Source organism: Megalobrama amblycephala, linkage group LG20 (assembly GCF_018812025.1).
Source record: "Megalobrama amblycephala isolate DHTTF-2021 linkage group LG20, ASM1881202v1, whole genome shotgun sequence".
In the NCBI taxonomy this organism is placed as follows: domain Eukaryota; kingdom Metazoa; phylum Chordata; class Actinopteri; order Cypriniformes; family Xenocyprididae; genus Megalobrama; species Megalobrama amblycephala.
This window is the reverse complement of record NC_063063.1, coordinates 5079932-5092655: the sequence shown is the minus strand read 5'-3', so window position 1 is coordinate 5092655 and position 12724 is coordinate 5079932. Positions and strand designations below refer to the sequence as shown.

Below are 12724 nucleotides of genomic sequence, written 5' to 3'. Positions count from 1 at the left end.
TAAGTAGGTTCTCATTGTGAACGTGAAAAGATCCACAGGATCTCAAGAACAGACACTTGTGATGGCAACCAGCCCTTCCAACTGTGACAAATGTCCTTCGGTGTCTAACTCAATTTTTCTTCAAAAGCCAAAGCTACTTTTCTGCCCTTTCATTTCCACTTCCTCTGGAATGAATCTGCACCATTACTGAATGCTCACCTCGTTGAATCTTGTGACGAGATCTTCTACCGTGTTGTGATGGTCGTTCTGAGTGGGCATGATGGGGGCAGACAGGGAGGCTTTTAGGTGCGGGTGGCGTTTGTGGCACTCTGGGCTGCCCAGGTCTCGGGTGAGAAAGCTGAGGTAGTCAAGGGGAAAGACGCGACGGTACAACTGCTGCTCCTGTTCTGTCAGGATGGTGGCGATCTCCTCGGGAAACTGGATGAGGTGCCGCAGATCAGCTAGTTCCTTACTGATGCCCGTCACGGCAGACGGGAGGATGTTGGAGTTGGCCATGGAGCTGCACAGCTGCCGTTCTGAGAGAGACAGAGACAGTTCAGTTTACTGAATAACATCTTCATGGACAGGTGACCGTCAATTCCTTTTTCTAACAGTAAAAATCACTCTCTGACCACACTGTACCACTACTTTAACTTTTCTTAACATGAGAGAGGTTGCAAGCTCTAACATTTTGATTGACAGCAAAGAATAACAAGAACATATGAACCAGTCTTGCACTCAAAATTCAGTTGTGGTTTTGGAAATCTAATGGAGTCACGTTGGTTACAGATAGAGATCCACAGGTCGACCGGCCGGTTTTTATTTTGGCCGATCTATATTCCGGACTTGCACACAAACTGCAATGCGATCACCTCCCAAAATATCATTCGTGTGGAAATATTACGATGTCTGTAAACAGGACGTTAACATAGGCCAGAGACGGGACACGCTGAAGACGAACGCAAAGAAGAGAGCACAGTTGCACCAGCAGAGCAAATTCTGTAGCAGGCAGAGCAAGCTCGCTGTTCACTCAAAATATAAGAAGAAAAATATAAATATTGAATTGGAGGTGGGGGTTTGTATGAAATTATCTCTGAAGGGAACTGACCATCTTCAGACAACTTTCGATGGCATTTACTTTTCCTCTTACCTCCGTTCCGTATAAAGTAGTGTTTATAAGTGCCCAGAGAAAATGCTGCTGTTCCATAAGCGCCACCTACTGTCAGAGAGTGAATTTGCATTTTCATTCAGTCCGTCTGCTGTTTTTGTTTTGTGCACGTGTCTTATATAGCATAATTTCATAAATCTAAAGCCAGACCATTCTGTTTTTGCTTTAAATCTTGAAATGATCTAATTCAAAAAAATTTAAAAAAATGCTACATGTGTGTGGTATCTTTGTTTGGATCATGATTAAAATGCTGTGGTTGTCTCCAATTTCAAATGGCTACAGATTTTTTGTTTAAAGGGTTAGTTCACCCAAAAATGAAAATTATGTCATTAATGACTCACCCTCATGTCGTTCCAAACCCGTAAGACCTCCGTTCATCTTCGGAACACAGTTTAAGATAGTTTAGATTTAGTCTGAGAGCTTTCTGTCCCTCCATTGAAAATGTATGTACGGTATACTGTCCATGTCCAGAAAGGTAATAAAAACATCATCAAAGTAGTCCATGTGACATCAGTGGGTTAGTTAGAATTTTTTGAAGCATCGAAAATACATTTTGGTCCAAAAATAACAAAAACTACGACTTTATTCAGCATTGTATTCTCTTCTGGAATCGATTCCATTGAATTGATTCCATTGAATCCTTTCATCTGTCGGCGTTGGTAATGCACTTTTACGTCGCCGTGGTTGTTTTTGGCGATTAAGACATCCGCGACATGCACACTTACGCACCATTTTAAAAAATATAGCAATAAAAAATACAAACAATGTAGAATAGCTTGAATACAGTGTGCGTCTCCCTCAGACTGTAAACGAAGCTCTGGTGCACTAGATAACACGTCAGCAGCGTCTTACATCAACAGCATCACTGCGAGTCGTGAACCACACTCCGGAGCAGAAGGGGGCGGTAATGGACCAATAAGCTGGATGCCAACCGCCGTAAAACAGTAAAGAAGTAGTAGTAGCGGAGACGTGAACGTGAATTGACAACAGACCCGGAAGAGAATACAATGCTGAATAAAGTTGTAGTTTTTGTTATTTTTGGACCAAAATGTATTTTCGATGCTGCCAAAAACAACCACGGCGACGTAAAAGTGCATTACCAATGCCGACAGATGAAAGGATTCAATGGAATAAATTCAGTGGAATCAATTAAATGGAAAGGATTCCGGAAGAGAAGACAATGCTGAATAAAGTTGTAGTTTTTGTTATTTTTGGACCAAAATGTACTTTCGAACAAATTCTAACTGACCCTCTGATGTCACATGGACTACTTTGATGATGTTTTTATTACCTTTCTGGACATGGACAGTATACCGTACATACATTTTCAATGGAGGGACAGAAAGCTCTCGGACTAAATCTAAAATATCTTAAACTGTGTTCCGAAGATGAACGGAGGTCTTACGGGTTTGGAACGACATGAGGGTGAGCCAGTAATGACATAATTTTCATTTTTGGGTGAACTGTCTGTTATAGAGCAAATAAACAACAAATTAATTTGCTTAAGAGGAAATTTGCTTGTAAAAAAAAAATAAAAAATCGGAATCGTCCATGAAAAACCACGATCGGTCCATCACTAGTTACAGAATGCAGAGTCACTCTCTTTTATAACCAAACTGTGTATGAACAGAAAGCTACTGAGTACAGGACGAACAACCAGATTCTTCTACTGTGTAAACATGGCCATTCAAATGGGACATGCCTAATGGGATTGGTTTAGTTTGCCATTTTAAAGACACACTCACTCCATTCCAAAATATCTATAGCTCACTCCACAGGCTACATTTTAAGGCATTATTGGAGTGTCTTAATTCAAATCTCGTTTCAAAAAGTAGGAAGAAACCTTATTCTACCCAAGACATAGCCTAAGATACTTGTCTTTGGCTATATTCTAAGGTAGCATTACATGTATCCTTTAAAAATAAATCCAAGATGGAGGAGGATGTAGGAGAAACATTGATTATAAAATCAACTTCATTATGTACTGGAAAGTTTAGCTAAAACATAATTAAAACAGACTAGTTAGAGCTATTTATACAACACACAAAGTTGCATTTGTAGAAAGTGGTCAGTAGGTTTTGGAACAGAGCCATTACATGGGACATTTCTTACTTTTATAAATTCAATCAACCATTTTCACATCAACACACACAAATCAATATCCTTTATTGCCGCACAACAGGGTGGTGGTTCAGTTCAGTAAAGCACAGTGCAAAGGAAGAAGATAAACCCAGACATAGATAAACCAATCATTATACAATAAAGCGCAGTATTTACACAGTAATTAAAGAGAAGAGGAGAGTACCCGCAAAAGACAAAATAAATAACTCTGATAATGTATACTGTGTGACACTGTGGCCTCATCAGTGCAGTCTAGTAAAAGTCGAAGACGCCATACATGCCAGAGTTGTAAATATCCACAATAACCCATATACTGTGACACTGATGGACCATTTCTTCTTCATCACCGGGCACAGTCATCCTTCATTAAGCCCCAGTATATTTACATATCTCCACTGTTTCCTCCACTCTCGCCTGAGATTGTGATCAAAAAACGGTTATGCTGGTATGGTGCTCAAGGGCAGGTCAAGCTAAAATAATATAAATACTGTGAATCATGCTTGTCTGGATAACATCAGCTGTCAAAAGCAGTGTTTGCAGACTCCTTTGGCTCGACGCGCCACCATGGCGACCGTCGGAACAGGAGGGGCAGAGTGAGAGTGCCGTTTGATTTGTGTATCCAGTCTAAAGCCTTCTGATAGAACATGAGGGTGTGTTTCTAGTATGCACTGAGACTCAAATGCAGCATCATATCAAAATCACATAAGCTGTTTGGAACAATTTACATTTTGGTGTTAGCATGTTGCTAAGCTAATGACACAATACTCTAAACAGAAAAAACCTAGTACAACAAATAATAAGCAAAAATTATGAAACTTTTATCAAAACGGAATAAAAATATCAAGACAGTATGCTGTCTAGGTAAGCCGCTAACTAGCATACACATTCAAACGCAGTCAAATCCTTTGCAGTTCAGCTCAGAAACTCAATTATGAAAAGAATCAAACTACTTGGGGAAAAAACGTTTGAATAAACCTGAGCTGTTTAGTAACGTCCTTTATGTCACATAAAATAGGCCAATGGCCAATCATGCTAAGAGCTCTTCTGAGGTGAGTTTCAGGTACATCGCAGCATCATGCTGTTGTCTCACATCCATTCGCATTTCATTAGCCATCACATGCATCTGCCTTGTGTCCTTTTCTCCTCGCACACGGTATCTTTTGAAGCAAAATGGAGGGAATTGAATACACCGCATTAGGCTGTGAATTAGCTGCCCTGATCTTTATGCATGGTCCACTCATGATGCAGGTCTCAAAGCAGACAGGAAGCAGCACTCATTTTGTGATCCTGCTATTGGGACATGCTGAGGTACACGTCCTGCTAAAATCATCCCTATTGATTATACATATGCTAGAACTGCACAAAAATATATGCTAGAGCTGCATAATAAATTAGAAAAAATAATTGTGATTGCATTTACAGCTACTGCAATAAACAAATAGTGAAAAGTGTTGATTAAAGCATTGCATTTATGTGCAATCCCATTTTTGTCATAATTATCCAGGCCTATAGTTCATGTTTATGATTCTAACACACTCTGTAATATGCAATTAAATGGAAAAGCAGATATCTAAGACGAACTTTAGACGTGATGCTGATACAACACAGAGGGTTAGTTCATCCAAAAATGAAATCTGTCATTAATTACTCACCCTCATGTCATTCCGAACCCAGAAGACTTTGTTCATCTTCAGAACACAAATTAAGATAAGAGTGTATCTGATCCACACATAAGCAGTAACATATTAAAAACATGGTTGAGTCGGCATTCAGACGTAAACAAGGAAGCCTGCGCTGAGTTCACTACGTATGACAATGGTTCAAACTGTTGAATAAAGTTGTTATTTTTGTTTTGTTTTTGCACACAAAGTATTCTCGTCGCTTTTGAACCACTGTAGTCACGTTGACTATTTTAACCATGTTTTCAACTACCTTTGTGGACGTCAAAAGGTGCAATTATGTTGCTGCCAATGTGTGGATCAGATAGCCTCGGATTTCATATCTTTCATATATATTTGTTTTCAGAAGATGAACAAAGGTCTTACAGGTGTGGAACGACATGAGTACTTAATGACAGAAATTTCATTTTTGGGGTGAACTAACCGTTTAACCAGTCAAAGATCAGTCAAGAACTTTAGGAGAAAGTAGCCTTTGTCTTGGACAGAAACAGTTTGGCTTATGCATGTTTGATTTATGTCCAGTGAATTTGACTTACAATAACATCACCAGCATCCCATCTCCTATGGAGAATAAATCATTAATAGACAGTGCTTCTGCAAAATAACTAACCTGTAACTGCCTACAAACATTATTACATACATTTGCTGTCTTGAATATGTAGGGAAGCCCAAGGGCAACTGTAACAAACTAAACATGTGTTCGATCACAAAACAGAGTGATGACACTCACTTAAATGCTTAGTAGAGTTCTTGCTCTGCCTGAAAAAAAAAAAGGATTGATTCACTTGAAATCACATGCATTAAGGTAATCCGGTCTATTATTAATGCTACAGTTGCATTCTAGATATATACTGCAAATGCTTCCTATACCAAATAACAACAGGTAGATTTGCATTATTCAGTGAGTTATGAAAGTAAATGCCCCTAGACTCTTCTCCAGGATAGTGCTTCAAATGAAGACGCAATAAAAAAGAATTCAGAATAACCTTGAGCACTACTGCATGTTTCATTTTTATGTAACAAATGTGTGAAAGCCTCCAGAACATCATAACCTTGCAAAATAGAAATCTCTTTTATAACCACCTGTGGCTGTACCATCAAACGACACACACATTTGAATTCATCTATCACTCAGTTTGGTATTAAGCTTGGTTTAGTATTTTAATTTAGGTTCAAGGCAGTTAAAAAGGACTTTTTACTAATCTTGTATTCATCAAGAGAGCAAAAAAAGCATATTAAAATAAAATATTTAAATTACTGTTGATTACTGTATACCGGACATAAAATATTACTAAATATCAATGTCACAACTCTAGGAATGTTTTTGGTGAGTCGTCTGGTTAACTCTCTACGCACTGAAAACAAACCCCAACACATTAGTCCTTGACACCAGGCACTGGCCACCAGAACAGCACCATTGATACAATATTGAAAATAACTCCTCAAGTGACAGCACTGCCTGTTGTTGTGTGTATGGTAGAGTTGAAGCGTCACTTACTGAGTATCCTGTAGTCCATCCTCTGCGAGTGGGAGTGTTTCATGGTTGTGGTCGCGGCGGCAGGCGGCTCGCTGACTCCCTGCTTCACGCCACAACGGCGAGAGGTGTTTAGCCACATTTCAACTCAGCCCGACTGCAGCTGCCAGCCCTCCACTACCACAAATCTGACTCGCTGCATATCTCAGTTGTTCACATACACACACACACACACACACACACAGTTTGGCCACTCTTACTCCCCTCCCTCTCTCTCTTGTTCTCTCTCTCTCACATTCACTCAAGCTCATGCACTTACTCTCTCCATTGGCTGCTCCTTCCTGGCAGGTCATGTTACTCATAGATGAAAGCAACACATAGTGTTAAGTGGAGGGCAGGGAAATTGAGCACCCAAACATGCTCTGATCACCAGTAAAGAGCTCAGCGGTTGACTTGGGTAAGAGTCCAGTGAGAATTTGATAGGCAAACAATGACTTTATAGGCATTTGAGTCATAAATTTTGGTATGGGACTTTAGGGATGTGCTTGAATGTGATTGTTTCCATCATTAACCTTCCCAGCACATACTGAGAGAGACTGATCGAAGAGCAAGAACTCATATGGTTTTATCGTCCACATGCAAGCTCCATTAAGCACAGATAAAAGCTTTCCGGTAGATCCAGGGATCGCATTTATAAACTCAAGGCTATTAACAACTGAAATCAATTTTATCCCTTAAGACGTGACAGTCATAGTTCAGCCCATACTTTCTTTGAATATAAAAAAAAAAAAAAACTTACACAACTTCAACACTGTTAATTTGGCCTCTCATGTCTTTCCAAACCCATATGACTTTCTTTCACTGGACACAAAATTAGAAATTTTGAAGAATGTTCATGCAATGCTTTCCCATACAATGAAAGTAAACAGTGAACTTCTAAAAACTGCTGGGTTAAATATGGACAAACCCAGGGATTGGGTTTTCACTCAGCCATTTTTTTCAACCAATTTTGGATTTATTTTTTAGCCAGCAATACAGTAATATAGTAATAGGCATGTTTTTGCTCACCCACAAATAGGGGCAAATTTGTGGGGTATTTTAAGCTGAAACTTGACCAGACCAGAGACTTATATTACATCTTGTGAAAGAGGGCATAATAGGTGCCTTTTAACCCAACCTGCTGGGTTTGTCCATATTTTACCCAGCTTGGGTTGTTTTTAACCCAGCATTTTTAGAGTGCAGGCTCCAATATGGACAAAAAGTATAATTAAAGTGCCATAAATGTTGCACACAAATCATGCACTATATTCCAAGTCTTCTGAAGTCATATAAAAGATTTGTGACAGTAAATCCCCCACCAGAGGTCAAAAATATTGGGCTGTCAAGAAGCGCTATGCCAGGTTTGACACCAATGACACCAAATGTTGTTGGTTCTCGTGTGCCAAAACCAAAGTTTGAAGAAGCGTGATTGAGAGCTATTTTGGTCTGCTTATCAAACAAAAATATTGTAGGGTTTCAGTAGACTTGGAATGTCAAGTATGGACAAAACTCTAAAAAAACAAACAAAACAAAAAAACGCTGGGTTAAAAACAACCCAAGTTATTAATAACTTAATAAAGGTTCACCTTTTGATTATTATTGTTGCCTCTAGTAATTATGTTTCTGATTTTCAATTTCCAATTTATTTGGGATTCATTTTAAGCCAGCTATATAGTCATTTTTAAACAATAGTTGGGTTAAATAAAACTGCCCAGCACTTTGGGAAAACATTTAACCCAACCACTGGGTTTGTCCATTTTCAACCCAACTTAGTTTGTTTTTAACCCAGCATTTTATAGAGTGAAATTTTATGGTGGTTTTTGGAGTTTGAAAGCCCTTTCTAACCATCTAATTGCATTATGTAAGCTGCATGAACATTCTGTAAAATACCTCTTAGTACTCTCAGTTCTACAAAGTTCTACAGAAAAAAACCCATAGAGGTTTGAAATTACATGAGAGTGAGAAATAATGGCCAATATATAGTTTCCAATGTATTATTTTAAATACTGCAATATAAAAAAGATGGTAAAGTAAAATAAGCCTCATTTGACACAGAAGATCATCTTCTGTTTCCTGCACATGCATTCATAACGCAAAACACGTCATCAGCACACTGCTCGAAATCTCAGTGCTATTTAAACACACCCCGACTGTCTAACAGAACCTGGGCTGTGCGCAATGCCTCACCTCCAGTGGTAAAGGTCTCAGAGTTTGCATTTTTCCTGTGAGCACAGAGCCACCTCTCATTCAGCACATTTGTGAGTGACTGTTTTCTTCTGACCTGACCCGGCCAGCACTATTCCTGTCCACCTCCATTTATCACCACTGAAACTCTGTTTGCATACTTCTGTATTGTATTTGAGTATCCAAATTCTACCACACCACTCCTTTATTTTATATTTCTCCTAAAATGAGTGTCCCTCTATAATAAAAACCTGCAAATACAACTGGAAATGGAGAAAACCACCTGTTGCTCCCATACAAAAGGCGTTCTGGAGTGAACCTGACCCCCTGTGGATGCAGTTAATAAAAACCTTTGCTGCTGCATAAATGAGAGATGAATCATAGAGATGGATCCTTTGCAATGACACAAAAGCCTTACTCTACAAATAGAACCAAACCCAATGACTCCACTGAAAACTGCAGGAAGCACCGTTTTGGTGGATAAGGGACATAACCACTATTATTTTCAGATTAGTTTTCAATCAGTATGGATGATCCAGTCGTTGATGAATCGATTGCAGCTGGTTCAAAAATGCCACTGCTAGATTATTGACCGGTATGAGAAAGAGGGACAGAATCGCTCCGATTTCAGCATCCCTTCAATGGTTACCTATCAGATATAGGATCGACTTTAAGGCCCTATTAATATTTTTAAACATTTTAACTGGTCTCGCTCCCTCTCCTCTGTCAGATCTTGTTAGTCTACACCAGCCAGTACACTTGGCCAATGAACATTTGCTTCAGGTACCGCAGTCCTAAGTCAAGGAAAAAGGCAACTTGTGACCTTTTCAATAGCCAGACCAAGTGTCCAGTTTTGTTGATTGCTTCTTACAGCACTTTGGGTTGCACTCGTGGCAGTAGAAATGTGCTTTATAAGAAACTAAACTAAACTATTCTTATAAATGTTACCTTCTGTCTCCCCAAATCTTTAATGTTTGTTAGATCCTGGTGTAGAGATATTCAGATCCCTAGGGGCCATCCAATGTAAATTTAAGGGGTTTATTTAACCCATTTTATCGTCCATCAGGCTAAAATTGTCTGCAAATTTTCTCGCTGTAAGTAAAAGAAAATAACTCCTCAAAAAGCTCTGGCCTCAATAATGACTTTTTTTGTTGGGTACTCATGCCAGTAGTGATTTTATTTTTAGAAATGCATTTTAAAAGGGTCATGAAATGGATTTTTGTATTATTTTATAATGTTTCCTGGGGTGCACTTACAATGTTAGCATGATTTTTACATCAAAAATTGTTATAATTTAGAAATAAAAGGCATTTTTCCTACCCTGATTTTATCCCTCTGATTTGAACGCTCTGTTTGAAGGGGCATGTCTGCTGTGAGACTTCTGTGATTGGTTGACATCTTGCAATTGAAATAAGTATTACATGGTGGAATCCTTTCAAATACTTTTACCAAATTTTTGCTATTACAGCTTTTGAGATTAACAAATCATGAAAAGTGCAGCTTATGCAAACATGATTTTTTTCCACAGCCAGGGACAGCGTGGCATCCCAATCTTGTTATTATCACAATCTTATAGTAAACAATTAGGCCTACTTTAGAGCCACTTGCTGCTCATTGACTGAACATCAGTGGGCGGGGCTAATGATGTGACGATGTAAAAGTAGGTGTTGTTGTCTAGCTCCAGAGGCAGTCGTATATAAATGATTGTGCCCGTGACATCACATGCCACCTCTGATCCAAACGAAGCTTTTTTACAGCTTGATTATATAAATGCGTTTTTTATTGATGATGACAATGTTTTAAGTTATGGAACTTGCAGGATGTAACAACGACACAAAGACTTCTTATATGCCAAAAGACCAAGGAAATTAATGACTTCAATATTTATGTGCTAGAAATATGTATTTGTATGTACAAAACAGCTAAAAAATTTGGGGTCAGTAAGATTAATTTAATACTTTTATTCCAGCAAGGATGCAATACATTGAGAGCAAGAGCTCCACAAGCTTGTTTATGTTAAGCAAGATTTGAATATCTTTTTCATCATCAAGTTCAATCTTTACTAGCTGTTTGCATTTAAATGGCACAAAAAAACATTTTAAAAGGAAAAAAGGACAATATCTAAAACAGATTTCAGGTGCACAATGTTGCCATCTCCTAAAATCAACATGAGATGTCTGTATGGGGTAAAAAATTAACTACCTGAACCATGGCCTCATTGGTCCATTCCCCAAAAACAAAAACATTTCACTGCCCGACCCAACAAAATGGTCTACAACTACAGATTCTAACCAACTTTGCTGCCCAAAACAGCTAATAAAGCTCAGCACACAATGAGATTTTTGATGTCACTTAATTTGCAGAACATCTTTAACTTCTCACTATGTTTTAAAAGCCCAAAAATGGTGAGAATGTCCATTGAGAGGGGCCAGATTGCATTTTGGCCCAGATGCCTGAACTTCCCATAGCTCGCGAGAGAAAAATAATGCTTGTGTATTTAATTATAAGGCCATGAATACCAGGGTCACTGACTCATGATCCCACACAGACGTCATGTCACCTGGAATTAGTCCAGAGCGCCAGCGCGTTCAAATCATTGAGGATCGTTTTACACCGACATGTCTCACAAAGGGCTTGAAGGTTACACTGCAAATGGATGAGCGCCAGTTGATAAGCTAATGCGGCCAGAATCGAATTAAAGGGAGAGCACTGTCTGACTTTTTGCAAATCAAAGCAGGCGTTTGAAGTGTGCTGTTTGAATTGGTTGGCGAGCCAGAGTGAAAGAGGCGAGGGTTGAGGAAGTCAGAGACAGACGCCCTTCTCCCCCGCGTCGGTCACGTTACGCAGTCCTCGATGGAGGAGAGATGATTTTCATTAGTTCATAACCTGCTTCTGCGGCGCCTGTAAGAGGCCTCCTCATAAATCATCTTTCAGCAAGCAGGACTGCTGTGTTCTCTTCCGAATAAAAGACTAACACTTTGAAACCACATAATAAAGCAAAGATTATATGAATTATCTTAAAAAAATATATATTTTCTGCACGAGAATAATTCTATCTCACTATTGTTGTGGTTGTGACCAAGTTTTCAACTAAGACTAGCTTCTACAATCAATGCTGAAAATCTTTCCTGAATGATTTTAAATACAGACGCACAAATGCATTACTTTGAATGCAGAACATTCCTTTAAAAAGATGAAGTAGCTTGTGCATGATTAGAAAATTCTTGTAAAAATTTGAAATATGTCTGAAATCAAGGCTTCTTCTAGTGTCGCAAGGCAACACTGGTGGGCTTGATCTGAGAAAACCAAGTTAGTGATCTCTTGGGAATGATCCTCACATTCCAATCAAACCAAATCTTTGTTAATTCTGTCCAGAGGAACCACAAAGACCAAAGAAGATACACAGAGAAAAAAAAAAAAACAGCCTTTGATCTATAGAAATAAAACATCCACAAGGGAGTAAAAAGACCCTCAAAGTCGTTTCTATTTTATCTGTTCAACCTGCATAGAAAGTATTGTTTGTACTGGCTGTGGTTGTGTATCATGCAGAAATTGGTGTCAGCCAGACAGATGCAACGAGCACTTTTGAAGAAGAACAAGTTGCTACAATTGTCAGGTTAGTGTCGATACTCAAGAGTTTTGATGAGGTATAACGTAGCATGCAAATACAGTATCCATGAGCAACTGTATATTCTGTGTATCTACAGAGTCATTACATTAATATATACATCATACAGTACATTGGGATAGACAAGTTCTGTCTAGACATATTTCATGCTAATTTATGTGGTTGTGTCTATACGCTTTTTGCCATTAGCTGCCACTCTGATGCATGTGAATCTATTATTGTGGCTAAGATTTGAATAAGCATCCATTAAAAAAAAAAAAGTGTCAGTTTCATTCATTTTCAATAAATACCCATTAATCTTGCTACAATATTTATAACAGAAGTGAAAAGCCATCGAAGATGGAAATAAATCAGTTTACAATTTTTTTATATCATTATAACCAGACTGAACATCAATTTAAAAATGACAACTAATTATTGCACATTAACATCCTGCATAACTTTAAAGGATG

General features: G+C 38.5%; 1 protein-coding gene across 1 annotated transcript in view; it reads right to left on the bottom strand.

The window, feature by feature from the left end:
* plce1 (phospholipase C, epsilon 1) overlaps nt 1-12724 on the bottom strand; it is a 107423-nt gene that overhangs the window by 40929 nt on the left and 53770 nt on the right. Inside the window, 1 exon segment of the mRNA XM_048171365.1 lies at nt 199-515. Within this exon segment, the coding sequence (XP_048027322.1) occupies nt 199-515 (317 nt within the window).